The sequence below is a fragment of the Telmatherina bonti genome, assembly GCF_933228915.1.
Source record: "Telmatherina bonti genome assembly, chromosome: 4".
Taxonomy (NCBI): Eukaryota; Metazoa; Chordata; class Actinopteri; order Atheriniformes; family Telmatherinidae; genus Telmatherina; species Telmatherina bonti.
The window spans coordinates 14745453-14770998 of record NC_136622.1 but is presented as its reverse complement, the minus strand read 5'-3'; the positions used below and the strand labels follow the sequence as shown (position 1 = coordinate 14770998).

Genomic DNA, 25546 nt, shown 5'->3' with positions numbered 1-25546 from the left:
ACAGATTTATTAGCTAGAGTTTAGTTTGATTTCTCTGAGTTTGATTTGAACTACTTCCCAATTGAAGTTTAAAAGGTCTTTAAAATATAACATTTGGTTTTCTTAATCCTACAGAGACAATTCACCAACAAATCCAAATGTCTGTTTGATTACCCCTCATTTCCCTTAAACTTGACTCATCTGAAGCAGTGTGTGCTGACCACATACTGTATGTACAAATTTTCCCTTTGGACATGCTCATTAAAAGAAAGACAGACTGAATCTCACATCTACATTCCTGTTTCATCTCTCACTGAGATTGATCACTGTTGCACCAGTGAAAAATTCCAGTTTCAGTAAGAGCGATTGGCTCTCCCTCTAACCCTGTGCCATCCGCCAGGCATTGAGAGGAATGATAGGAGGCCGGGAGGACACTATTTATCCTCAGTAAGCATGCTGCATGTCAAACGGCCCTGCTCTGAGATTTACAGACCCATGTTGAGGTCAATCCTCCGTCTTCTTCTGGGGGTTCAGGCCTCGACTCCTTTCGCTCTTGTTAACTGTCTGCGGGGGAGCCAGAGGTCCTGAAGATCCTTTAAATCTAACGGCTGTCCAATATTAGCAGCAGCACAAACAGAACAGTGGTAAACAAAAGGCAGAGTAAACAGACTCCCAAAGCCTGGGCGACAGAGATGAGAAGAACTTGCACAGCGTAAATAAAACAATATGAAGAACAGGATCTGGATTGAAACTCCCATAAGATTCATGAAGAGCATAAAGTTTGCAAAATGCATGTTTAAAAAAAGAAACAATGGCAAAACGTTCACGGTTTATTGACACCGTTATGTTCTACTTTTGAAGACGAGCTTCCTCCTTCACACACAGAAACACACCATGAGTGCTGAATGTCTCTCAGTCTGCCCAGGAGGCAAAAGGTCACCATCTTTCCCCGTCATCCCTGCTGTTTTCTGATCTATAAAGTCACAGCCAGGTCCAGCTGTTTGGACCACAGTCCCAGCCATGGCCTTCCTGGGTGTCCCTACTTTCCCTTTTGTCTACCCCCCTGGGACCTTAAGACCCTCCTCCAGCACTCCATCCACCACTGACGAAGAGCCTCAGCTGCACTCTTCCCCTCTCCTTTTTTTTTTTCTTTCTTTTCTTAAAGGCTGCTGGAATATTAGCCTGGACAGCCAAGAGACCTGAACACATCCTGGGAATTGAGGAATGTCTATTCACTTCCCAGATCCTCCATATCTATGTGAACCATCCAAGTAATTGGGTGTGTTTATGTTTTTGCGTGTGTGTGAAGATACTGTAGATCCTGTGTGGCTAGCTGGAGAGAGGATTTTTCTGTCCAGATGAGAGAGTGGACTGAGCCTGAGATGAGCCTTTCAGCAGGGGGTTTTCTCTCCACCTCGGATGGTTACTGCTCCACGGAGCAGCTCCAGTACTACGGTGAGTCCACAGTCACACTTGAGCTTCTGTGTCTTCTTCAGCTTCTTCTTCTGGTGTTTAGGTATTTACTCTCACTTCTTCCAATTCTTTCTTGAAAATAAAGTGTTGGATCATTTGTTTATGTTTACAGAAATTCAACTCAGGCTACCCCAATGTATAAAGTTCTGTCTGCTGTTGGTAAAATGTTGACATATGTTTAAATTAACACTAGAATGAATGCATTACAAAGTGTCCTACCTGATTTAATGCTCAAAAGCATCTAACTTGTAGAGACTTTTAGACTCGATCATCCAGTGAAATGATGCAGGAGCACTGCCTTCATTCCAGCACAATAAATAAGATGTAATATATTCTTCTACATAGTTGAAAATATAACTTAAAGGTCAAAGGGAACACAACTTTACAGCGTACCCTGTGGCAAATTTACAAAACTTGCTGCTTTTACAGGCTGATGGTGAATAAACAGCCTTTTCTGTGACATGCTCCCTCACTTCACCTGTGATCTAAGAAGAAGAAGATGTGCCTGGTGTTGACCCTCCAACGTTCAGAGACAACATGACAGTTTATTATTTCATTTACTGCAACGCTAAAAAACCCCAAAACATTTGTTCTCATCTACCTGCAGTTGTGAAGTTTTGTACTCTTAATCTCGTGCAGTTTTTTCAACCTTTTTGAGCCAACGCACACTTTTTTTCACCATGTCATGTTTAACTTTTTTTTTTCACTTTTTTTCAAAAGTCACAAGGCACATTATAAACCAAAATGTTTTTGTTTTTTAAAAAGTCCATATTATTAATATAAAGTCCATCTCGTCAAAGCCTCTTGAATAGAAATCAGATAAACACAAGAAGTGTGAATTTGATTATTTTTCACTGGGGCCGGTTTGTATGAACACAAAGCTGCTTTTTAGACCATTCATTCATTCATTTTCTGAACCGCTTAATCCAATTCAGGGTCGCGGGAAGCTGGAGCCCATCCCAGCTGGCTTTGGGTGACAGGCAGGGTACACCCTGGACAGCTCGCCAGTTCATCGCAGGCTTTTTAGACCAGTTAGGTGAAATTGGGTAATTTCTCAGGGCACACCTGATAATCTCTCACTGCACACTAGTGTGCCACGGCACAGTGGTTGAAAAACATTGATTTATGATTTAATAGATATTCTACGTTTGTGGAAAGACTTAATTTTTGTTTCAGCTTTTTTTTTTTAGGTTCAGTCCAACACAGAATCCATCGTCCTGGTATTTATCTGTTTGTGTAATAAGAACTAATCCAAAGGAAAAGAAAAGTGAGTCAGTTTGTTATTATTATTGTGCGACTGTCTTCTGTACGCAACACATCCTCATCTCATTCACCCTGACAGTTGATGAATGAATACTAGTCCTTTATTTACTGCCTTTGAGCACTGTCATGGAAAAAAACACAGCTCTTGAGGAGATTCAGCCGGCTCGCTGCATGCAGGGAGACTGGGCGAGCATCAGAGGATCTATTTATATTGAACAGTATCATCAACAAGTTCTGGCTGTTGTTGGGAGGGGGAGCCATGGGGGGTAGTTTGCTGGTGTCATTTGGCTCCCCAGCATGCGTGGGATGGAAGGGAGGCTAAGGAGTGTTTAGACAGCGTTTGAATGGTTTACAAACAGTGTGAACCGCAGCTCTGTCACACGTCGAGAAAGCCAGGGACCCCCTCCCCTCGATCCAATTGCCAGAATAGTCTGGTAATGACAGGAAACATCTGGATACAAAGCGAGAGAAAGGAGAGGAACAGCAGGACAAAGGAAGGTTAAGAGAAGGACTTCTGAAATGATCAGTGCACAGACAGTCCACTTGAGACTAAAGATTTACAAGTGAGACATGGCAAAAGAGAACTTCAGTCACTTGCAGAATTACTACAGACTGATGTGTCATGAAGAGATCAATTCCCTTGAAACTGTCGTGAGAGTCATTTAAAAGGAGATTTGGTGCATCAGAAAAGCAAAAGTTTTAAATCATAAGATTAAAATAACATAAGACAGAAGAACCTTGCTGATACCTTTTCACAATTTTCATTTTTCAATCTTTGAATTAGAATGGACCAAATGTACAATCTTTTATTGACTTGAAAATCCCTGTAATGTGACTTGCTAAAGGGCAGATTCACTCAGTGTGGAAAAGAAACTGAATGTATTGATTAAGAGAAGCTCTTCCCAGATAGAGTCACCCATATGAGGGCAGATTCAGGTGCAATTATGAAACAATCAATACACCTTCATTCTTTTAAGCTTAAGCATCAATTAAGTTCAGTTCAACTACGTCTGGTTATAATCCAGTCAAATAATTTTATATTTATTTCTGCATCAACAGAGAGGCAGTGAAGAGATGCTAAAATAGTAGGAATACGATCTGTCCAACTAATCATCATCAGATTCTCATCATATCATATGACAGGCCACATGTGACTGATGTCATGGACATAGATATGACACTTATCAGTAACAAACCTCCCTTGGGATTTACATGGCAAAATTAGAAATAAATCATTTTAACAAGATTTATGTCAATGTCCTTAACTGTTGTCATACACTCATGGATCATTCAGCCAACAAAAGAGGCCTCAAAGTCTTGACAATATGTTTGAATGATTGTATTTTTATTTACTTTATCAGGTAGGATTAAAATATTGGGCTTCAGACTTTTTGGTATGTTGGAACCATTGTTTAATGTCGGGGAAATAAACATTTGGCAACTTGTTGAAGTTTCATAGGTGAACACGTTCAAGGTTTATAACTTCTAAGCTCAATACAACATCTTTTAACGCCTATTGAGGCAGCAGATAAAAAGGATTGAATTAAAAATACACCTAAAAGAAACATTTTGGCTGAAGATGGTCCTGATTTACATAGAGTGAACAGTTTAAATTAAATCAGCAAACAAACAGGTTTGTGCACATTCTGTAATTTAATACATGATCTTTAGGTGATTATTTTTCTGATATAATATTTTACTAGAATTTTTCATTATAGCCCTGTGATGGATAGGTGACCTGTCCAGGGTGTACCCTACCTCTTGCCTAAAGGCTGCTGGGATAGGCTCCAGCTTCCCCAAGACCCGTAATTGGGCCAAGCATTTGAGAAAATGGATGAATAAATGAATGCTTTAGTATATACACTGAAGACTTTTTTTTTTTTAAATCAAAAAAGACAAAAAGGTTTATTATTTTGTGCAGAGAAACTATTTCAGGATTCCAGGAAGGTCAATGCATTGTAAAAGTCAACATTAATATAATTATCATCAGATCATCCAAATTTACTAAACTGACTTTTTGTGCCTCACATAAAATCCCTGCTGATTAATTATCTGTCAACTACAGAGCAAAGTGCTTTTCTTACAGTTTTTAATCTTAAATTGGGACAAACTTGCTTGAGTTAAGCTCATGTAACTGGCTGCTAAACACTGGTCATCTCATCTAAATGACTCGCCTACTCAACATGTGTGGGCTTACTATGGTGATGAAAAGGCTAATGTACTGTTCCTATGTGGGATTGTCTACTGCAGCGGTGCTCAGGTCCGGTCTCCAAGAGCTACTAGAGCTTTTTTATGCATTCTTCTCCAACACTGCTGAAAAATAAATCCACATTGGCTCAGTGATAACAGCACACATTGATCACATGTACTGATACTGAATTCTGCATGGATTCAAATGCATTTAGGCCCACTTTTGTCATATTTTCTTATCCAAGTGGGATGTCAAGGAAAGCCCTAACTTTACCTCTGTTGGGGTGTCTGTGCTTTTGAGGTTAAGCTAATAAATAAAGGCAGCTTGGATTTATCAAATGATTGTAGAAACATTTATGGAGCCCAATCTGTACCTAATTATCATCCCACATCAAACCCACAACAGACTTAAAAGGAACGCATGAATAATTTACCCACACAGGTGCAGAGATTTCTGATAGTTTTAATCCAGTTTTCTGTTTTCTCATGTTTGCAGTTGCTTGTGTAAATATCTTTCCACTCACAGTTTTTCTTTTTTCATCAGATTTTTTTATTTAGTCTTGTGAATTTTCTCCTCATGGGTTGTCCCTCTTCTTTCATATATTGCTGTGGAAATATCTAAGGAACAACTCAATAAATAAGATAAGTAAAGTATCCTGATTGGATCTCATTGTGGATTCATAATTCCTACATAATTCATATGATTTGCTTTGGCAATTCTACGAGTTAGCATCTTAAAGGGGACACTGTGAAGTAAGAGAGCACCCCTAGGAGTAGGCAGTAGCATCAGTAGTATGTCTGACATAGTATTGGTTGGCATTTTGAGAGGTTTGTTTCACTCCTGTATGGCAGGGAAGTTTTCTGTGACTACAAAGAAAAAGCCTGTGAGAACTCCACTGCAAGCAGCAGCAAATCTGACTGAAGTAATGAAGCTGTGAGGACCTGCAGAGCACATTTGCACCCAAAGCAGGGACATTTCAAGTGTCCTGCAGGTATTTGATGTTTCTGCAACACACCTGATTCAAATAATACTGATCTCCACAACTTGTTGTCAAGAATCCATTCATTTGAATCAGGTGTGTTGCTGCAAAGACACATCCAATACCTGCAAGACACCGACCCCTGAGGACCGGATTTAGAAATGCCTGCTCTAAAGAAAAGCATTGCAATATCTGAACATCTGAACATGAAAACAAGCCTCTTGCTGCCAGATCAGATAGATATGACCTGATTTAAAGATAGTGATGTATCAAGTTTCATAGGCCCCACAGTGCTCAAGTCATCCCAAAAAGATTTGAATCTGTAACTTTGTTGCTTTTATTTAAACTGTTTGATGAATTATTCAGTTGTTTTCTGATTTTTTTTTTCCACATATAAGATAAAAAAAACTACTTATCGTCGCAAGATCACAAGTTGATCACATTTTTACTTTGAGATAATAGACTTGTTTAGATGTGTCAGTGGGTGAATTAATCTTTTTTTTTTTTTTTTTTCCTTTTTTTTTTTTTAGAAACCTTTTCTTCAGCCTGGAAGAGAAAAAAATAAATCTGTTATCCTCAAGAATAGAGAAATAAGTTGGGAACATCCATGTAACAATGAATACATATATTGATGCAATACAAGTTATAAACTTGTTCAAGTAGGTGGCAGTGTTTCCCATCTTCTGTTTCTCTGCTTCTTCTGCCAGAAACGGCTCAATAACGTTTTAAAGGCAGAAGTATCTGCTCATATCATCAAGGCCACTTTGTGTCACATCTGGCTTTTTCTCTTATCCTGATTCTGCTTGACAGATACCATCTATGCATGCAGACACAGATGTATGACAAGCATGATAAGAATCCCTTTTGGTTTCTCCACATTATAATATGAGCAGATCTTGACATCAAGACAAGAAGCTCTATTGGGCAGAGACAACCAAAACAGGTTAACTTCTTATCACATCTTCTGTGCATCTTCAGCAAAGACTCGTGACTGTTGGGATGTTGGGTGGGTTTTATTTAATCAGTGCATGACAGGTCCCACCGCGGACCCAGACTTTCTCATCCAGCTGTGCTTTCATAGGATGCCAAGGGCCACACATGTTTTCTCAATGGAGACAGGACTTCGCAAAAACACAAGCTGCTGCTGACCTACACTCAGGCTGCCTCAACACGAAAGGCCATCGGAGACTGATTTGAGCTTCCAGGGAAAAAAAAAGAGGGGATTAAAAAAAATCATAAAGGGTTACCAGGAGTCCTCAGCTGCATCCTGTTTCAGCAGTCTGAACAAGTTCATAAGTTCTCACTCCCAGCTTTTTATTTCATCCCATAAGAACCATAAAAACAGCAAAGTCACATGAGTCACACGAAGTCCCAATCCTATCTTGCTCCTTGACTTTGACCTGCGTCACTGTGCATCTTTCACTGTGCAGACAGGTTTCAGTCATGCTGGGTTTCTCAACGTATGAGTCAATAAAACGAAACATATAGAGCCTAAACTAAACATGGCGAAAAGACAGAAAACACATCTATGTCGAACAAAACTGAAAACATGTCTGAAGACACAATATATCACTAAACACATCAGAGGTGGTCAAGAATAATTACACTTGGGAAAAAAAACGTTCTTTAAATATTAAGTTTCCTGCAACATTGCTGCTAAAGTGGTTGATTCTGTGTTGCTGTTATAACTTCCTTTTACAAAATGTGTTTCTCTAAATGTTTTAAACATGTTGTGCATCCTTGTAAATGTAGATACAGCACATATTGGATTATTATTTTTCATAAAAGCAGCAGTATAAGTCCTGATAATTTCTAACTTCTTTTGTTTGTGGTTCTCAGTCACATTTTTTTCCTCCTAATTAAATTAAAATCTTTCAATAAAGGTGATCTATGCTTAATTGAAATTCAGAAAAGCTCCAGTCATCATCATATCAAATTAGTGAAGTAGTTTAAAGCCAAAAGAACTCATACGGAAGGAAAATGTACATGTTGACACTATTTCCAGATGTGGATTAATATGTTTTTTTACAATGTAAATTTCCTGTTTAATCACTATTTATACTTTTATTCTTCTTTCAAAATGAGTATAATAAGTGAAAACGGAATAAAATCTGATTTCTGATTTATTTACCTTACAGCTATTGATGTTAGCTTTTTTTTTTTTTTTTTTAAATCTCTGGTAGAACAAGAAAAATGTTTGGTTTGAAACCTTTTATGTCCTCTTTCAGACATGCTGGCCGACCCGTTGGGATACCCCCTGCAGGAGCCTGACTTCCAGCTGCTCCCTTATAGCCAACAACAGTACATCCCTACCAACCTGCCCTTCTCCCTTTATGGCTCTCCACCTTCCTCCACCCCTTCTCCTTCATCCTCCTCTTCTTCCTCTCAGCTCTGCCATCCTCCATACCAGTATAGCCCTCACTGCTTGGAGGCCCCCTGTGATCCCAGCCCTGAGCCCATGTGTGGCGGCCTGGCGCAGGGGCTGGGAGCGGTGGGCCTGCCTCTTGGGCGGAGGTTGCGGGTGGGGACGGGAGGGAAGGGCAGAGGTCAGGATGAACTGTGTGTGGTGTGTGGAGATAAAGCCTCAGGGTATCACTACAACGCTCTTACCTGTGAGGGATGTAAAGGTATTACTTTCATCACTTATTCTTTTTCATCTGTTGATGTGTTTTAAAGTTACAGTCACTCATTTTCTCTTTTGACTGCAGGTTTTTTCAGGCGCAGCGTGACTAAAAAAGCTGTGTATCACTGTAAAAGTGGTGGCGGCTGCGAGATGGACATGTACATGAGGAGGAAGTGCCAAGACTGCCGGCTGAGGAAGTGTCGGGCCGTGGGAATGCTAGCTGAGTGTAAGAAGCGTCTGCTCTGTAGACATGAAATGAACAGTTTCATCAGGATGAACATAAAAATTCCTAAATGAGACTCTGTTGATCGTTCTGCTGCTCTGAAAATGTGTTTCATTTTCCTTCAAGGTCTACTGACCGAGGTGCAGTGCCAATCCAAACGACTGAGGAAAGGAGGAAAAGGAAAAAGGCAGGAGGAAGAGGAGAACACAGGCAGGAGGAAAGTCAGCTCTACCAGCAGGCTACCTGGGCAGGTATGACCCTCCCCCTCGGATTGGCTGGTTGACTAAGATGATGAGAGCTTCAGGAGAACAGATGTCATTATTTCAGTCTACAGCAGCAGTTTAATCCAGATGAATAACTCACTTTGGGTCTGCATGTGAATCTTCTACATGCACTTGTTTCCCAGAGTTTGAGCTCCTATGCTGATGTTGGCAGTGTCCACACACTGAGGCTAACAGCAATTATCAGAGGACTGAACTGAAATTTGTGAGTCCTTCTTGCTCCCTTGACATTAACTTCAGATGTAAAACATCTGATTCACTGAGCTCATCGCTTTTTAAAATGCTGAAAAAATGAAGACTGTGGTTCACTTTAAGGATGCTTCTTCAGACTGCTGTGATTTTTTTTCTTTAGAAGTGAGTAGTTATGTTTCAGCACATTAAGTCGGACTCATCCTATTCATATGAATAGGAATAGGTAAACATATCCTAACTTTCTGAATACGGTGCTTGGATTGCTGGTTTAATTAGTGATGGTGAGGAGATGGACCAGACGGATGCTTCTTCCCTACCGCTTCTCTCATTTATCTAAATTCTCAAAGCGCCTCTCCCTTGTTTTGTCACGAAGAACTGATTTTATTAATCTGACTCTAGTTTTGCTCTGCATTAACCTCCATCTGTTCCAGGCTCTGTCTGGCAGCTTAACACGAGAACAGAATTTCCTGGTGGACAGGATGGTGGAGGCTCATCGTCTCTACAGAGAGCAGGACAGCAGCAGCTGGGTGGGTTGTGCCAAGCCATAAATAAATCCACTCCATCTTAAACAGCGCTTATATTATCCTCAGGTTGTATCTCCTGTTTATGTGGGCAGGTGTTTGAGTGGCCATGTGGAGATGAAGGGGAAAGCCTGTCTGATGTCTCATCTCCCCACCTACACAGACTGCTGCAGTTTGCCAGGACAGTACCAGGTAAAAGTGGTCGAAAACTGTCTTTAATCTACTCATTAGCAGCGTTCAAAGGAAAAGCTAATTGTGGATAATATTAGAAGGTAAATAAATAAGAAAGAAGGTAAAAGAGAGGAGTGGCAGCTTGCTGTGCAGACTGAGGAAGGCCTTTTGCTTTACAACAACTGCAACAGATTCAGCTCTTTAGTCAGTGAACATTTGGAAGTGCCGTTGTTGCACCCCTGTAAAGTGGAATAATGAAAAACAGACACGATGCTTCTGCTGTCACATGCAGTCTTGTAATGAACGAGCAGGAGCAGCACGTTTCCCATACCTTATCTCAGACATCATCTATTGAGGGACGATCAGCAGGTAAAACTCTCAAAACACAAACTTTAAAGGAAACACTCTATAAAATCAATGTTCAATAAAAACAATGAAACAATATTCAAGTCATGGCATTTTTTTACCATGTTATGCTAAAGCACCCTTTTCATAGCTGTTTTTATAGTCCACGACCAAAGTAGTCGATCACAAATTACTCGATCAGTAATCATCCGCGCATTCACCTGGACAAACTTTCCTATTGGTTACTTTAGAATCTTTTCTCCTTTTTTTTCTTAATTAATATTATGGATAAAAGCACCTTACTTTTTTTTTTTTTTTAAACCATATATTATTACAGTTTCACGTTACTCCATCAAGCTGTTCTATCCATTACACCATTAGGGTTTCTTTCTGGTTCTTTTGTTAAATAAGACAGAAATGAAGTTAGCACTGTGCGAGTCAAACTTGTCAAGTTGTTTACTGTGTCTGTCTTTACTGTCGGGCTTATGGCGGGAAGAAGACACATTGACTTGAGTTCAGGGTTCATAGTTTTGCTGCAAATGAAATCAGATTAGTCAGGTCATGACTCCATGCTCACACGTGCATTTTTAGTTTTGTCACCAAATATTGTACATGATTAAAGTCAGAAAGGTTCAGCGGTCACTCATATACCTTAAAATTGTCAACTTTTTGCCACATTTTTGAAAAAATGCCATTTGGCTTATAGTGATATGACATATGTTCTGTTGGTAATGGGTTAGCACAGCCGCTCCACATCACTGTACTCCCACTGCCGTGCTTTACAGATGGAACAGTGTTGTAAAGGCCACAAATCTCATCCTTTCTCCTCCTGGACTACTGATAGTTGAAGATGTGAGATGGCAGACCTTACAAGATATTTACAGTTTCACTCCAGTCCAGACAGACGTACTTGATGTTGGCAGTGAGATAAAGTTAAATGTTTCCAGAGTTTTGGACAAAGTAGATACCCTTAACAAATGATCAAAACTACAGTTTGTTAAATCAAATATTGTGGTATTTTTACAGAAATGAATTTTAACAACTTAAGTTTCTTAACAACGTTCTTCTGTATTTACATATACTACCTTACCATGCTGAATTACCTCAACATTTAATGTAGCAAAGAACATTAAATGTTTTTTTTCCATTAAATATAATTGGAAAGTATACAAGAAACAGTTTCATACAGTATATGGAGAATGAAAGCTTTTTGAAAATTTCTCCATAGTTATATTACTTAAAATTCTTTAGTATAGTCAGCAGTTTACTCATGATTAAGTATAATAATGCTAGAACAATTATGAAAATATAAATAATGACGCCCTCCACACAGGTTTTGACCTCCTGGATTTCACAGACCAGCGCGCACTCTTGTCCGTCTCTTCGCTGGAGGTCATGTTCCTGCTTTCAGCTCAGCAGTTTTCTTACAATCCAGCAAGCCCCAGTCCAGGTGAATAAATCACAACCAGACAAGAATGGGAAAACACACACACACACACACACAGAACAGCACATTAAAATGTTTGATGCAATCCTTAATTGTTTTATTTTTTAATTTTTTATTAGTCGTACAGCTTTTCAGCATGCCGACACACAACTGGCTCAGAAATACAGAGTCTAAGGAATACATCCAGTGTAGGACACTGATCCGTTCAGGTGAGCTCGTGTGTTCTGACTGGTCCTAAAGTTAGTGGAAAAAAAAAAAAGTGATTCTGTGAATGAAATATTTCCTATTTGTCAATATCATCAGGAAACAGGGAGGATCTCCTTGGACCGGTTCTCAACTTTCTTCAGAGTATGGCAGTGCTGCAAGTGGCAGAATCGGAATATGCTCTGCTTACTGCCACAGCCCTGCTCTGCTCAGGTCAGACCACAAACTTGTAGTTTTTACCTGTGTGGCTTCTAATAATTCCATAACTTAAGCAGCAAATAATCATTGATATAAGCGGTTAAAAAGGTATTTAAGTTTTTCAGTCTGTTGGGATACACACACAAGGAGCAGCTCTAATCTTCTGCAGCACTTTGAACCTGTTTCTCTGTGTGGTCCTGATGTGCAGACCGGGTGTCCCTGCAAGCAGGCAGCTGTGTTGAGAAAATGCAGGAACTGATCCTGGAACTTCTGTCCAGAGTGTGTGCTACCCAGGCTGGAGGACCACGAGGGGGAGCACAGCGATTTGGTCGTCTGCTAGGCAGACTGACGGAGCTAAGGACCCTCCATCATAACTACCTCCTCCTGACAAAACAACTTGGCGGACATTGACGGAGATGAGATGCGGGAAGTTATGACATTATGGCCGTCATCTCTGGAGCTCCCAGTCACAACTGCGGATTCAGGACTTGCATGTACAAGTCTTTCAGCGTGGAAGCTCTTCACCTTTTGTAAATGGGACAGTGTTGGATAAGCAGGTGGAATGTCGAAAAACTGACATTTTTCTCATCTGACTTCAATCCTGCAGTTATTATACACCAGCTTCTGAAATGTGCTTTTAGATTTCTGTCACTTGGCTGAAAAAAGTTTTTTAAATCTCTTTTTATACTTGTAGCATTTAGCAAAGATACACATTTTGAATACTATTCACTTTGTGTAACATTGTTAAAACTGCTGACTGATGTTCAATGATGGAAAAAAGTTTAGATCATGCCAGTTTAAAGTCCTGCCTCCTTGCTGGGAAAACGGTAAGATATAAACAACATGAATGACTTTAAATGTAGAAAAAAAAAATCAAGGTAAGTACACAAAACTTTTTTTTAAATTCAACGTTTTATTTCCCAAAATCAGGAAATAATTGCTTAGACATAACTTGGGGAGAAAGTAAATTAACAGTAGTACAAGCTGAAGGTGTACTTTTTCCACTGATAAAACAGGGCTCTGGGGTAATAAATAAAATCATGAACGGGGTCAACAGCAAAGAATGATGGTTGGTCTTGAGTAAAAATCAAAAAAAGCAAACGTGAAGTTATGTGTTAAAATATTGGCTGCATGTTTTTCTAACTTCACTACATTTGTTTTAAATAAGATTTCTCAGTTTAACCAATATAGCTTTATTTCTATAGTTCTGTCTTTCATAAATAAATTATTTCTCTCTGTATCAAAAAGAGAATTCAAATATAAAGAACAATGGCTCATTGTGTTGTATGCTGAGAATATACATAATACACACACAAAAACACAATGAAATTACATTATAGACAAGCTAAGTACACTGCAGCAAGTCAGGAATTATTTCAGCTTCACAAGTAAACACAGCCTCGCTTTGCCACTTGTGGGTTGATTGAAATACGCAATTTAAAATGGCAACATTAAATTAAAATGAGTTTGATAATACACATACATATGTACACAGTGTTCCATTAAAATATACAAGTCTTTTGAAAAAGATTAAAATGTATTTAAAATAACAAAAACAAAAACAAACTATTGTATAAAAGATGGCAGTGATCCATTCATTAGTCGTCTGCAGTTCATAAAAATGTAAAATCTCTTCTCTGACAGTTTGATCCCTTGGCAGTAGCATTATACAAAATAGTGGGAGCTCTTCTATATTAGATCCAGACAGATTTAAAACATCCAGCTGAAGTAATCGGATACCTCGATACATTCCTGAATGGGGAAATTTATCCTACCGACTGCAGCAACACGGGGCTTAAGGTAACTCTACACATCCTGAACAAAGGCAAGCAGCTCTGCGCCGTGTCAAACACTAGTGGTTCGATAACCAACAACAGTTTAGGACTCAGTGCTGCAACCTCGACGGCCCCCAGTGTGAATACAAATATAACTGGCAGCAGGACTCTGCCCACCTGCTGCTTTCATGAGAAGGAACCTTGCAGTGGCAAAAGGAGGGTTGCACAAGGTTCACAGTCGCCCTCTACAGGTAGTTAGAGGCCACGAAGCAGTGGTTGTGGCTCACTCGGCTTTGATGGATCATGGCCCGGTCGTACGCCACCTGCACAGACTTGCGGATGCTGGACTTGCGGCCCTCCATGATGCGCAGCTTGTCAGCTGTGTCATCTACACCCAGAGGAGTCACCTTGTCTCGAGGAAGCCACTGCCTACAATGCAAGTGACAGAGATTTAGCTTATTAGAGCAGGAATGTTGAAGACTGTAGACTTGGTTTAGTCAAACACATTTGATTCATTTGTTCTCTATTCTGCTTAATCTAATTGAGGGTCTCTGGGAAGCTGGAGCCTGTCCCAACTATCATCAGGCAAGAGGCAGGGTACACCTTTGACAGGTCGCCAGCCAATCACAGGGCTAACACAGAGGGACAAACATTCATGCTCACATTCATTCCCAGGGAGAATTTACAGTGATCAATTAACCTAACATGCATGTCTATAGATGGTGAGAGGAAGCCGGAGTATTCAGAGAGAACCCACGTGTACATGTATGGGGAGAACTCTGCACAAAAAGGCCACTGTTTAAACCTCACCCCCCCAGCCGAGGCTCATGAGGCCACAGCGTTAACCACTATGCCTTAATGCAGTAGTTTATGCAAATTAAAAAGAGAAATACTACAGCATGAAGTAAAGCATGGATTCCCACCCATAAAAAAATAAAATATTATTTCTATCTTTAATCTTAATGTGTGCATCTATATGAGACACTGTTAGAAGATGAATAAGAATTATCATGTTGGTCAGACTGAAAGTGTTTTTATCCAACTAAAATCTGATTTTCAGCTTTCCAACTAACACATCCTGTTTATCTGTTAGTCTGAAGTAGGACTTCTTCTGCATGTACATGTTAACTGGGACTCAAACTGGTCTAGGAACTCCAGCAATTGAACCATTATTTTCATTGTCGGTTTTGATGCATTCATTTCAGAAGAAGTCTGCACAAAGAAGGAGAAGCAGCAGTTGGTAACATCAAGCCACAAACAACAGTGGGCATAGTTAACATGAGAGTAGCGACCTATAAATGCATTGTTTGACATAGTACTAATGTACCATCTGCTACAGTCTGTGACTCAACTGGAGGAAAAAAAAAAAAACCTAAACAAAAAGCCTCGCACCAACAAGTTAAAAGGATGCATATCATCACTTATCTTAGAGGAGTCAAATTTCAGTCAATAAATAGATTTTTCTCCCTTATCTTGCATACAGGGATGAGGACAGAGCTCCAACTAAATGGCTTTGTGAAGTTATAATTGTTGCTTGACTTAATAATGCAAGGAACCATAATGAATGTTGCTTTTTTTTAGTAATCATTTTTATACCACTCAATTACAAAAACCCTGTCACTCTTTGTTGCAGGGTCAACAAGCGCTCCCATGCAAGGGAGCACTTGTTGACCCTGCAACACAGAAAGAGCTTGAAGAACAAAAATATTTTGACCTCATAACAAAGAAAGCCAATAATTGCTGTCTGATTAGAGACTGCTATGTTGAACTTATTACAGTTTTCTGGAAGATCTGCAACATCTCTACAGACTCAAACACTTCATAGATCTGATTATGTCTGAAACTCACCATGTCCGCTTGTTGTCAAAGAAAAGCACAAGGTAGAGTCTTTCATTGGTCTCCTCCTGCCTCTGCTCCCCCAGATGAAGGACATCTTTAGGTGGGACGGGAATCGGTACTCCATTGTGCAACACTCCATCCTCAGGCATTTCTGGGTCGATGATCTGGAATAAATACAAAAGTCTAGAGGGGAAAAAATACGCAGCTTTGCATCTTCTAACAGCTCATCTAAAGTGGTAAAGCAAGTTATTACCAGAGCAGGATAGGAGGGATATCCCCGGCACTTGGCCCACACCAGATCTAGAGGTTCTAGTTCTGTCTCATCTTCTGATGTTTGGCTACAGTTGCCTACAAGACAGAAAAATACACTCAAACCATTTAGTGAATGATAGCACAAAGAACAGAGTAAAAGTTAGATATGATGTCAAAAGAATTGAGGTCAAAAAGATAAATACCAGTGTAATCCGAATCCCCATTAACTATCTCAAGAAGAGGAACTTTGGAAAGAGATGGTTTTCCGAGGCTTCGTTTGGGAGGCGAGTTACTGTGGGACAATACATTGTATTTTAAAAGCAGTCAGTGTTTAGAAAAAACCAGAGAAGCAAAACTGGTTGACATGTCTCACATTTCTTTGTGGAGGACTGGACACGAACTGGACTCGGAGTCTGACCAGCCGTCTTTGTGCCTGTCGCAGCCGTTTGTTAGTACTGTAAGCAGAACAGAGAAGTCACAGATTGGATTAGTAGTGCAAAAACAAATGGTTTCCCTTTTCTGAAGCTCAGAAAGTCAGAAGGAAGCAATAAAGAAAACTTTGAACATGGATGACAATGAAAAGACCATTCTGTTTGTTTACAGACATTTTCATTCACTGGGCTTTCAAGTCAGTCTGTTGTTTCCATACTTCAGCAGTGATTACTCAAATCACGAGTGTTTTGAGTAATACTTTACTAAATCTCCTTGAGCAGAAAACCTTCAACCTTGGTTAGAAAACATGTTGAACACCAGTAACTCAGTAAAGTTCCTCACCACGTTCCAGTGTATGATTCAGCTTCCTGCCCAGCTCTGTATCTGGACACATATCTTGTCTAGGTGTCCATGGATCACTGAGCGTGGGGGGGCCTGGGCTTTTCTGGGGGGTCTTGGATGGAGTGGACAAAGGTGTGGAGGAAGGAGTGCTGGATGCAGAATCGGGTGCAGTAGAGTTACTTGAATTCTCATCCCGCAGACTCTTCCCATTCAACAAAGTGTTGTCCCTCTCTCTGAAAAGCTTGGCTCCATTTTTTGCTTTCTTAAACAATACAGAGGTCCGTCGTCCAACTCCCCCGGTGGTGGACCGTGGGGGGACACTGAGCCCTGGCAGGCCACTGGCCATCACATGTCCTTCACTGTGCAAAGTGGGAGGCGGTGTTGCGGACCGCTCCTGTGCTTTAGTGCAATTAATGTTCTCCGTGGCGCTGGTTTGGAGGTCACTGTCCATCTTAAGGCGCTTGCAGGGCCAGCTGGGGGACTGGGGCTCCCTTGTGATTGGTCGCAGAGTGGGAGGTTCCAGAAGTGCATCCCCCTGTCGCGGAGGAGGAGCTGGCCCTGTAGGTTCCAGTGTTGGAGGAGAAGTGGATTTAAGGTCTTCTGAAATATTAAGCAGACAAATCAAATTTAATCTTACTCAGCATTTAACTTGACTGAACGTCGATGTTGTATGTAGTGTGATGCGGTGGTGTGTTATTCACATTGGAAAATGGTGTCACTTCATGATTCATTTTTTCCATTCTTACACTTTAAAAACAGCCCAAAAAGAGTTGAAGTGTTCAGTTTAATATGGAAGACCTTATCAACACAAGTGGAGAAATAACGTTGCTCTCACAACTGTACACCAGCAACATGGTAGCATGGAGGTTTTTCCTGACTAAAACCACAGGAGTTTTGCTGTCGACCTGTATGCTGGCATAGACTGTTCAACTGGACTAGTCTGTAGTCAGAAGTGGGATGATATGGCATGATTGTACATGGCCAATGGAGAGTGGTGAGTCCATGAGAGTGATGTACAGAGGAGGTGCAGACACAGAGTGCACTGGGAGAGAGGAGTTGTGAGGCAGCCATGGCTAACGAGACTCTGTGGGCCCCTACTTACTAGACTGGAGACAGTGGGGTGGTTGGGGTTGGTGCGTGGGGGGGACCCTGGCTCAATTACCTGAGGACAATGTTCCGTTAGCTCATGTTCACAACTGGTCTCATTGCAAAATAAGTGGCTTTCACAGGTTCATGCACTGGCAATTTCAGACTGCTGGCACACCAGTGCTTTTCGTCACCCACCTTTATCTGAAGAAGAAAGGCCATCGTCTGCCTTAGTTTCTTTGCCGCTGTCTTCCTCGTCATCCTCGTCATCTTCTTTAAGATGTCCATTGTGGATGCTGTTGCGGGGGTGTTGACCCTGCCTGTAGCGGATGTAGTTGATCTCACGACGGAGGAGGCGGATGCGGCGAGTTCGGGCACCGCTGCAACGCATGGATGTCACAAAGTCCAGCTTTTCTAGCAGCTCCTTCAGTTGTTCTTCCACTGTCATATGGAGTCGATTGTCTGGATCCAGCACGCTGTCAACTGAACATGGCAAGGTTTTACTCCAACAGTGAAGCTGGTGTGGACGGTTGATGGTAATGTACAATCATTTGGATCTGTCATCTTCTACCACAGTATGTAAATATAATCATGTTTAACATGCAAAGTAAATTCTACTCAACAGGTGGACCATTACTTTTATACAGTGGGTGCTGGTTTACCACAGATAAATGTAAGGTCTACAAACGTAGTTTATAAAATTTACTGTAATTAAATGAAAAACTAAGTATCATCTTCAGCAGGCAGATTCTGAAGCAATGACACAGTAAATTGATGCAAGAGTCAGAAAAGCAAGGTTACTGAACAGAGGAGGAAAAAATAATAAACTAAATAAAAAAAAGTAAACACAACAGCGTTTACAGTAACAGCATTGTGACTTACCATCCTCCCAGGTGCAGCTGTAAAAGTCTTTTTTCTGGGGTGACTCTGGGAGGTGCATGCCAGAATCCAGGTCCAGTCCGGTGTTTGTGGCTTGTCGCTGGGCATGGCGCAGTATTGCTCCCCCTAAGTCCCGAAGACGCAGTGCTGCCCTGTGGAAGACCGTGTCTTTGGCATTGTAGAGGATGCAGTTGGATACCATGAGATTAAAGTCTGCCTCCAGGTCAGCCACTGAGCGATAGGTGTGATTTTCAAGCTTAGAGCGCATAGTTGAGAAGTCCATTGGCTGGCTAATAAAGTCCAGGTAGTCTGGTACCTGAAGACAAGACATAAAATGTGTCCATGTGTAAAACATACTGTACAATGAAAGAGAAAGACCACTTTGTATGAGTACAGTACATTAATAAGCCATTCGTTGAGATCTGGTGTCTGATAAGACAGCTTCTTTTTTTTTTTTTTTAGCCCCTGATGTTTGGTATAAGTCCCACTATGACCAACCAGAAGGTAGGACCAGGGGAAAAGAATAAGCTGTGAGGAAAGGTGGCGTATTTCAACAGCTGTTTTCTTTGCATCCTACAGAGATGTGATCTGAAATTTGTTATTTTGGGCAAATGGATGATGAAAGTCCCATTAAGTTCTCTAACCTACATTGATTTCAGTTGATATTTGCAAGTAAATACTACAAGGCTCCATTATATCATTAATAGGGGTGTAATAGTATCCCAAAATTTCCATTCCATACATGCCTCATAATTGAGGTCTCAGTCTCTGAATGATTTCAGTTTATCTGAGCAAAAAAAGCATTAAGTTATAGATTCTACCTGTTGACAAAAACTGTAGTTTATGAACTAATACTCAATACCAACAATGTCTCATGGGACCAAAATAATACTAGCAGTACTTCAGTGGACATTATAAAACATAACATACGATGTTGGTGAATTAAACTACTGCAGACTAATTCTGCAAAGTGTCTGCTTGAAAACTTCAGGGAGAAGAATTTCATTTCCAGACAGACTTTTTTCTAATCCATAAATGCTCTTTTAAGTGACTCGGCATGCATGATGTTGCAATTTTGGAAGCTTTAGTGGAAAAACAAACATATCTTGTCAGTTAAAGACTGTCAATTAATTATAATAACAATAATAATAATAAAAACTACTTGAACTTTACAATTTCCCTCTGGGGATAGATAAAGCATTTTAATTTCATAGTTTGTGATTGACAGCAGTGTAACATAAGTTCAGCTAGCATGGCTAATGCTGTAGCTAACCTTCTGAAACCCCCAAAAACATCAAGAACTTTGGTCCCCCACTGCGTTTATTGGCCTTTGTACTGTGTGTTTTCCGGCTAAGTGTGAGCACAGCAACCTAATGTTTGGGAAATACACTGTACATACATCATTACATCGCTTGGTGTCACATTATCAAAGACATATTTGTAGTAAAAAAACAGAAAAAGCCACTTTTCCACAACCAGAAGGGCCTCCAAGTTCCCTGACAAAGCAAAACCCGTGTGTAAATGTCTCTTATTATCTGTACTATATTAACCACAAACAGAACGAATGTCTGACCTCTTTTATGTCAACAGGCTGAGCAAAAATCTGGGCTGTGTCCTTCTCCTGAAGTTGGTCTAGAGTGGAGCGTAGCAGCACGAGCATTGGAGTCAATTGCATCTCTAGAGCTGCCTGGTGAACTTTGACCTGCAAGAGAAATGCATGTAATGTCAAGAAAACAGTATATTTAACAGACTACAAAAGGTTCATGCTAGTTGAGGCAATGAGAACCAGTAACACCATTTATTCTCTCACGACAACTCCAAATTACAGAGAACCATTAGAAGCTCTATGTAATAACGGTATGGCAGTGATTGCCAACTTTCAATGCTTCCCTGCTTCAACACGCCTGACTCAAATTAATGGATCAATAGCAGACCTGTGCAGAGCTTGCCAGATATCCATTTAATTAGAATCAGGTTTGTTGCAGCAGGGAAACATCTAATATATGCAGGATAAATGCCTGGAGGTCCAGGGTTGCCTATCACTTGTTTATTTTCTAAGCAACATTTTTTTTTTAAGAGTAATTTGTAAACGTTCAAACTTCCTTCAGAAGATGGAAACTCTGAATCAGATAGATTGAACATGAAGCATCCCAGCCTGTGAATATGATTTATCCATCAACAGTGTGTTACCTGCTCTCTTTTGAACTTTTCTCTCTTGCGTATGAGCTCTACCAGCAGTCTGGCTTTTTCCAGATCATGCCGAAGCTTCTGCCAATATCTCAGAGCTTCTCTTGCCGCAGAAATCTTCTCATCCACTTCAGGCTACAAAAGTTTAGAACAAGCCAAAACACTGTTTTACAAATGTATGTATAAGTGTCGTCATTACAAGAGAAGTAGTTCAGACACTTTTCTTTTCCTGACCTGTTCTGTATTCCTTTGGGATTGAACGTGACAATGCAAACGCCGGACCAGCGGCACACCGTTCCTCGACTGACGCTTCAATAACCAGTAACTATGCAATCTCTGCATAAACTGGCTTTTCCTTTGGAGGATGACTCCTTTGCAAATAATATTCAGCCTGGAAAACAGAGAGAGACACAGGTTTATCTTACTGTCAATATAACTGACAAGCCAGATACAGAGATAGATAGTAGTCTATAGTAGTTTTTTTTATTTTGGCATAAAGGGTCAGGGGAAGGGTTGGGGTGTATGTTTGGGCTGTGTGTGCGGTTGCGTGCGTGTGTGCAAATGTGAAACTGTTTTTATGTTGTTAAGCATTTTGATATGCATCTGTATGAAAAGTGATATATAAATAAAGTTTGGATTTGATTTGATTTTTGACTTAAAACAAAATTCTTATCAAATATATGATTTTAAAATGATTGTTTTCATCTTAGGCTAAATGACATGACGATTTTATGAAAAGAAAAGAAAAAAAAAAGAAAGGAAAAAAGATATTGGATAAATGTTGGACAGGAAAAACAACTTTCCAAGTATTTCTAAAAACATATTAAAATATTTATTCGACATAAGAGATACAGTTACCTGCTTGTGGGTATCCGAGGAACAATCACCTGAGGGGAACCAGTTTGCTGTGCTGTTGACTCTGTATTCTTTTTCCCTTTCTTTTTATCTGTCTTGGTATCATTTTCAGACTTTCTGCCTTTTTTTGGAGAAGTTGGACCCTCTGTGTAAGCACTCTGTCCTCTACTAGCCCTCCCCCTGCTGCCCACCACTCGTCCTTCACTCTCATAGTCTGATGTCTCTTGTCCTGGCGGAGAGTGTGCCTCACAGAATGCTGTTTTCTTTACGGAGAACGTCGTGCCATTCACGTTTGTTTCCCGGACAGGATCAATCTTCATGAACAAACCAGCACGTTGAGCACAAGTGACATGAAAAGCGGTGTAACAGTTAGCCTTGTGGCACTGAATAGATGCACCGCGGCCCTTTTGCTTGCACAAGTAGCAAGTTAGTTTCCAGCGTGCTGGGGGAATGTTACTGACCCCTTCCACTGGTTCCAGAAACACAGTGTTTGCAAAGCAAACTTCAGGGATCCATATAGCACAGACCACATGTGCCCAGCGGCCATCACTCGTTTGTTTGAAAGCTCCACCGCGATTTGGACACAGAACACAGTCAACGGGTTTCTGAGGAGACTGGAGGCAGCAGCGGCATAGCCACTGGCCTTCAGGGACGTAGGGCACCCCATAACACTCCTGGTGCACAGCTAGGTTGCAAGAATCACAGAAAAGGATGACATTGCTGTTGAGGCATTCGTCATCCAGGCACACACAGCAGAAGGCATCGTCGTCAATAGTGCTTTGTGAAGGTGCCCGACTGCGGGCTTCTCTATATGCCTCCTCTTCCAATCGGTCAACTAAAAGCTCAAAAGTGTCTGATGAGACAGCTGAGAAACCCTCCGATGTCCGGTCAGTGTTTACCATCTCCAGCCAGGCAGCGTCCTCTTCGTCCATGTCGTATTCTGCCTCAGTCTCATGCTCCTCAGCTGAACGTTCAATGTAGCGGTAATATGCTGCGGGCAGAGGAGGGGCTTCAACTGGTGAGAAGGTTTCCAGGACACAAAACTTAGGTTCAGGGAGAGTCATGTGATGATGGTGTGAGGTGTTAAGTTTCTCAGGTGATTGGGGATGAGAATTCGCCCGATGGTTCTTGGAAGGCTGCGAGGATTTGACAGAAGAGCATTTGGAGTCTTTCCTGCGGCCTCTTGGTGTGACGGGTTTACGGGCTGTTTGGGTACTGCTGGTCACGGAGGATGACTTTTCACTGTTTTCTTTGTTGCTGTTACACTCACTGATATCTTGAGCCATCATTTCATCCTCTGTAATGACCTCCAAAGGCTCCAAGATGGAAATGCGGTGAAGCCTGCCATCCAGTTCAACTTCAACCACCTTCTGAGACTGGGCATAGGTAAGCGTTTCTCTGGTTGGAGATGCCTTAAGGCTGTAAGGGGATGGAGATCGCTGACGGGCACCTCCACGCCCGCCAACTGTCCCATTGGACTTTTTGACATCTACTCTCCCTCCTCCGGCCCCCTGGCCTTTTCGACATGGCTTCCTCATAGGCCACTAGTCACACTTTCCCTCCTGTTAGTTAAAAAGAAAAAAAGAAAAAAAAGAAGTAAGAATTAGAGAATTGTTATGCAAGAGAATCAGTGAAGATAGTAATAAATAAATAAATAAATAAAAATGTTCAAAGCTGTTTATGATGCCACAGCATAATCCCTGTCTCTATGCTGTTAATACAGAATATGCCCCTTTCTATTAATGTTTTTTACTTGGCCTTCATATAAATGTAGGGCAACTACCTTTTTCTTATCTGTTTAAAACAGCAGACTAAATGTGAAATTTCACCACAGCAACACCCAAATTCAAGGCAACAGAAGATAAATATCTTGACATGTTAAATCAATCAAAAACTTTTTTGCTGTAGATTACTGTAGTACTATTAATATTAATTAGCAGCATGACCTGTAACCATTGCTTCACACACTAAACTTTAGTCAATCAAACTATCTAAATGAATCAAACAATACAGTGACAGTTCGCTGACTGTCAAGCGAGGGGTAGTGGTTACTATAAAAATGCATGCAGACTGTAAAACTAAAAGATTAGTCGCTTATTTTCTCGACTTTATCTCGAAAATGTTTTGCGATCAGTGTGTTTGCTTCAACGCTACGGATATATCCAATCAGCTTTCAGGAAGAGTTGCCTGAGTAGCCATACAGCCAATCAGCTTTCAGAAAGAGTTGACTAAGTAACCGTATAGCCAATCAGCTTCAAAAAATACCACAGCCTCAGCACATCACTGCCCTTATTTCAGGAGTAAAATGTCAGCCATATTTACAGTTTTAAAACATTATTAAACGCTTCAATGTTGTTTACATATTAACAGTTGTGAAATTAAATAAGATTAGGTGCTTTTTATGTTAATTTGGGATAAGAATGTCATGGTAATGTGACCGTTCTCTGACATAAAGTGCCGTGAGAAGTAAAAATAACTAGCTAGCCTGCTAACTTTAAAAGATGGGCAATACTAACATTAGCTAGTTTATTTTTATTACACATTCAAAGTAAGATACTAAACCGCCCCAAGATTAAATAGAAATAAAGGTGAATGTCGTCCCAACACTGTAGAAAGGACAATAGGATACCAATTTTAAGATATCTTACCTATAATGACAGGAGTCCTCGACTGCCGGCGGCTTTGCTGTAATGGTTGCCTAGCCGGACGTCTCGCTTGCTACACTGCCGAGGCTTATAGCAATCAGTTTGCGATACACCCGTTTACTTCTATATCTTAAAACGCCTCCCTTTCTTCACGTGACGACATTTGGGAGACTTGAAAGCAATTTTCAAGACAAAGTGAAAGCAAAAATTCTAAATCTGCACTAATAAGCTGAGAGACAGCTTATGCTATAAGGTTAACATACTAGCCTCTTTCGGCTAGTTGGCTAGCTGTTTGGAGTCCTGAGTAGACGCTAAAGCGAATCCAGCCATAGTAGAGGCAAACGATTTCCGGTCTGTGATTTCAAGATATTCTTATTTTATTTTAACCTTTATATTTGAAAATATGACAACGTGTACTGTTGACAATATTAAAGCATATCTGACATTAGACCAAACCCACAAGTTTTCAATAATTTATACAAAAGAGAAGACTTGATGTAGATATGAACTGGGACACACATCTAACAGCTGTTATGAGTATATTGTCAACTTAAGTGATATAAATTGTGAAATGCATTACAAAGTACTAGTATTTCTTTTTCTGTACGCGTTTAACAGTAAACTGACGAAATTTTTAAGTCTGTATGTATATGTGATTATTGTATTTGCATTCACGTCTCACACACACACACACACACACATAGATAGATAGATAGATAGATAGATAGATAGATACTTTATTCATCCCCAGGGGGAAAATTCAGTTCCTTAAAAAAAAAAAAAAAAAAAAAAAAGATAAATTGATTGCCCAAGTCCAGTCCTCGAGATCTACCATCCTGCTGTTTTTAGGTGCAACCCTTCTCCAACACACCTGAATAAAAAAAGTGGCTCGCTGAATGACATGCAGAAGAGGAATTCAGCTATTTGACTCAGCTGTGCTGGACAGAGGTTGCATCTAAAGCTCTCGAGGACTGGACTTAGTCACCCCTGAATTAAAGAATAAAGTCTAAATGCAGCTGGAATGAAGGAGCTTCTGAACCTCTCAGTCTCTTACTGCAACTGCTCCTCTGTCCTGCCAGGGTATCATGGAGGGGTTGTCTTTTAATATCCATAATACCCTGAAGTTTTCTCCTCTGCTCCACCACAGCTCTGATAGGGTCCAGA

The 25546-nt window shown here is 40.6% G+C and overlaps 2 protein-coding genes across 2 annotated transcripts; one reads left to right on the top strand and one right to left on the bottom strand.

The window, feature by feature from the left end:
- Positions 1-1337: 1337 nt before the first annotated feature.
- nr1h5 (nuclear receptor subfamily 1, group H, member 5) lies at positions 1338-12501 on the top strand (the record flags this gene model as incomplete). The annotated part of the gene is made up of 10 exons (XM_079238900.1): positions 1338-1434; positions 8114-8512; positions 8594-8734; positions 8858-8982; positions 9636-9731; positions 9821-9917; positions 11575-11691; positions 11808-11897; positions 11992-12105; positions 12299-12501. The coding sequence occupies 10 exons, from the start codon at positions 1338-1340 to the stop codon at positions 12499-12501; spliced, it is 1479 nt and encodes a 492-aa protein (XP_079095026.1).
- A 392-nt stretch (positions 12502-12893) lies between these two features.
- Positions 12894-24640, bottom strand: brpf3b (bromodomain and PHD finger containing, 3b). The gene is made up of 13 exons (XM_079238859.1): positions 24386-24640; positions 21741-23299; positions 21117-21273; positions 20886-21017; positions 20269-20397; positions 18699-19011; positions 18015-18299; positions 16731-17330; positions 16330-16411; positions 16160-16248; positions 15958-16052; positions 15714-15868; positions 12894-14294 (listed from the first exon to the last, which is right to left on the bottom strand). The coding sequence occupies exons 2-13, from the start codon at positions 23273-23275 to the stop codon at positions 14111-14113; spliced, it is 3756 nt and encodes a 1251-aa protein (XP_079094985.1). The 5' UTR covers positions 23276-23299; positions 24386-24640; the 3' UTR covers positions 12894-14110.
- Positions 24641-25546: the final 906 nt, after the last annotated feature.

What these genes read in the sequence shown, in the direction of transcription:
- brpf3b (XM_079238859.1), bottom strand. Translation starts at nt 23,275, where the DNA reads ATGAGGAAGCCATGTCGAAAAGGCCAGGGGGCCGGAGGAGGGAGAGTA. An exon ending in AGCCTGTTGACATAAAAGAG is followed by an intron (nt 19,012 to 20,268) that starts GTCAGACATTCG and finishes TCTTGTCTTCAG; the next exon opens with GTACCAGACTACCTGGACTT. An exon ending in CCAGTCCTCCACAAAGAAAT is followed by an intron (nt 16,249 to 16,329) that starts GTGAGACATGTC and finishes ATTGTCCCACAG; the next exon opens with TAACTCGCCTCCCAAACGAA.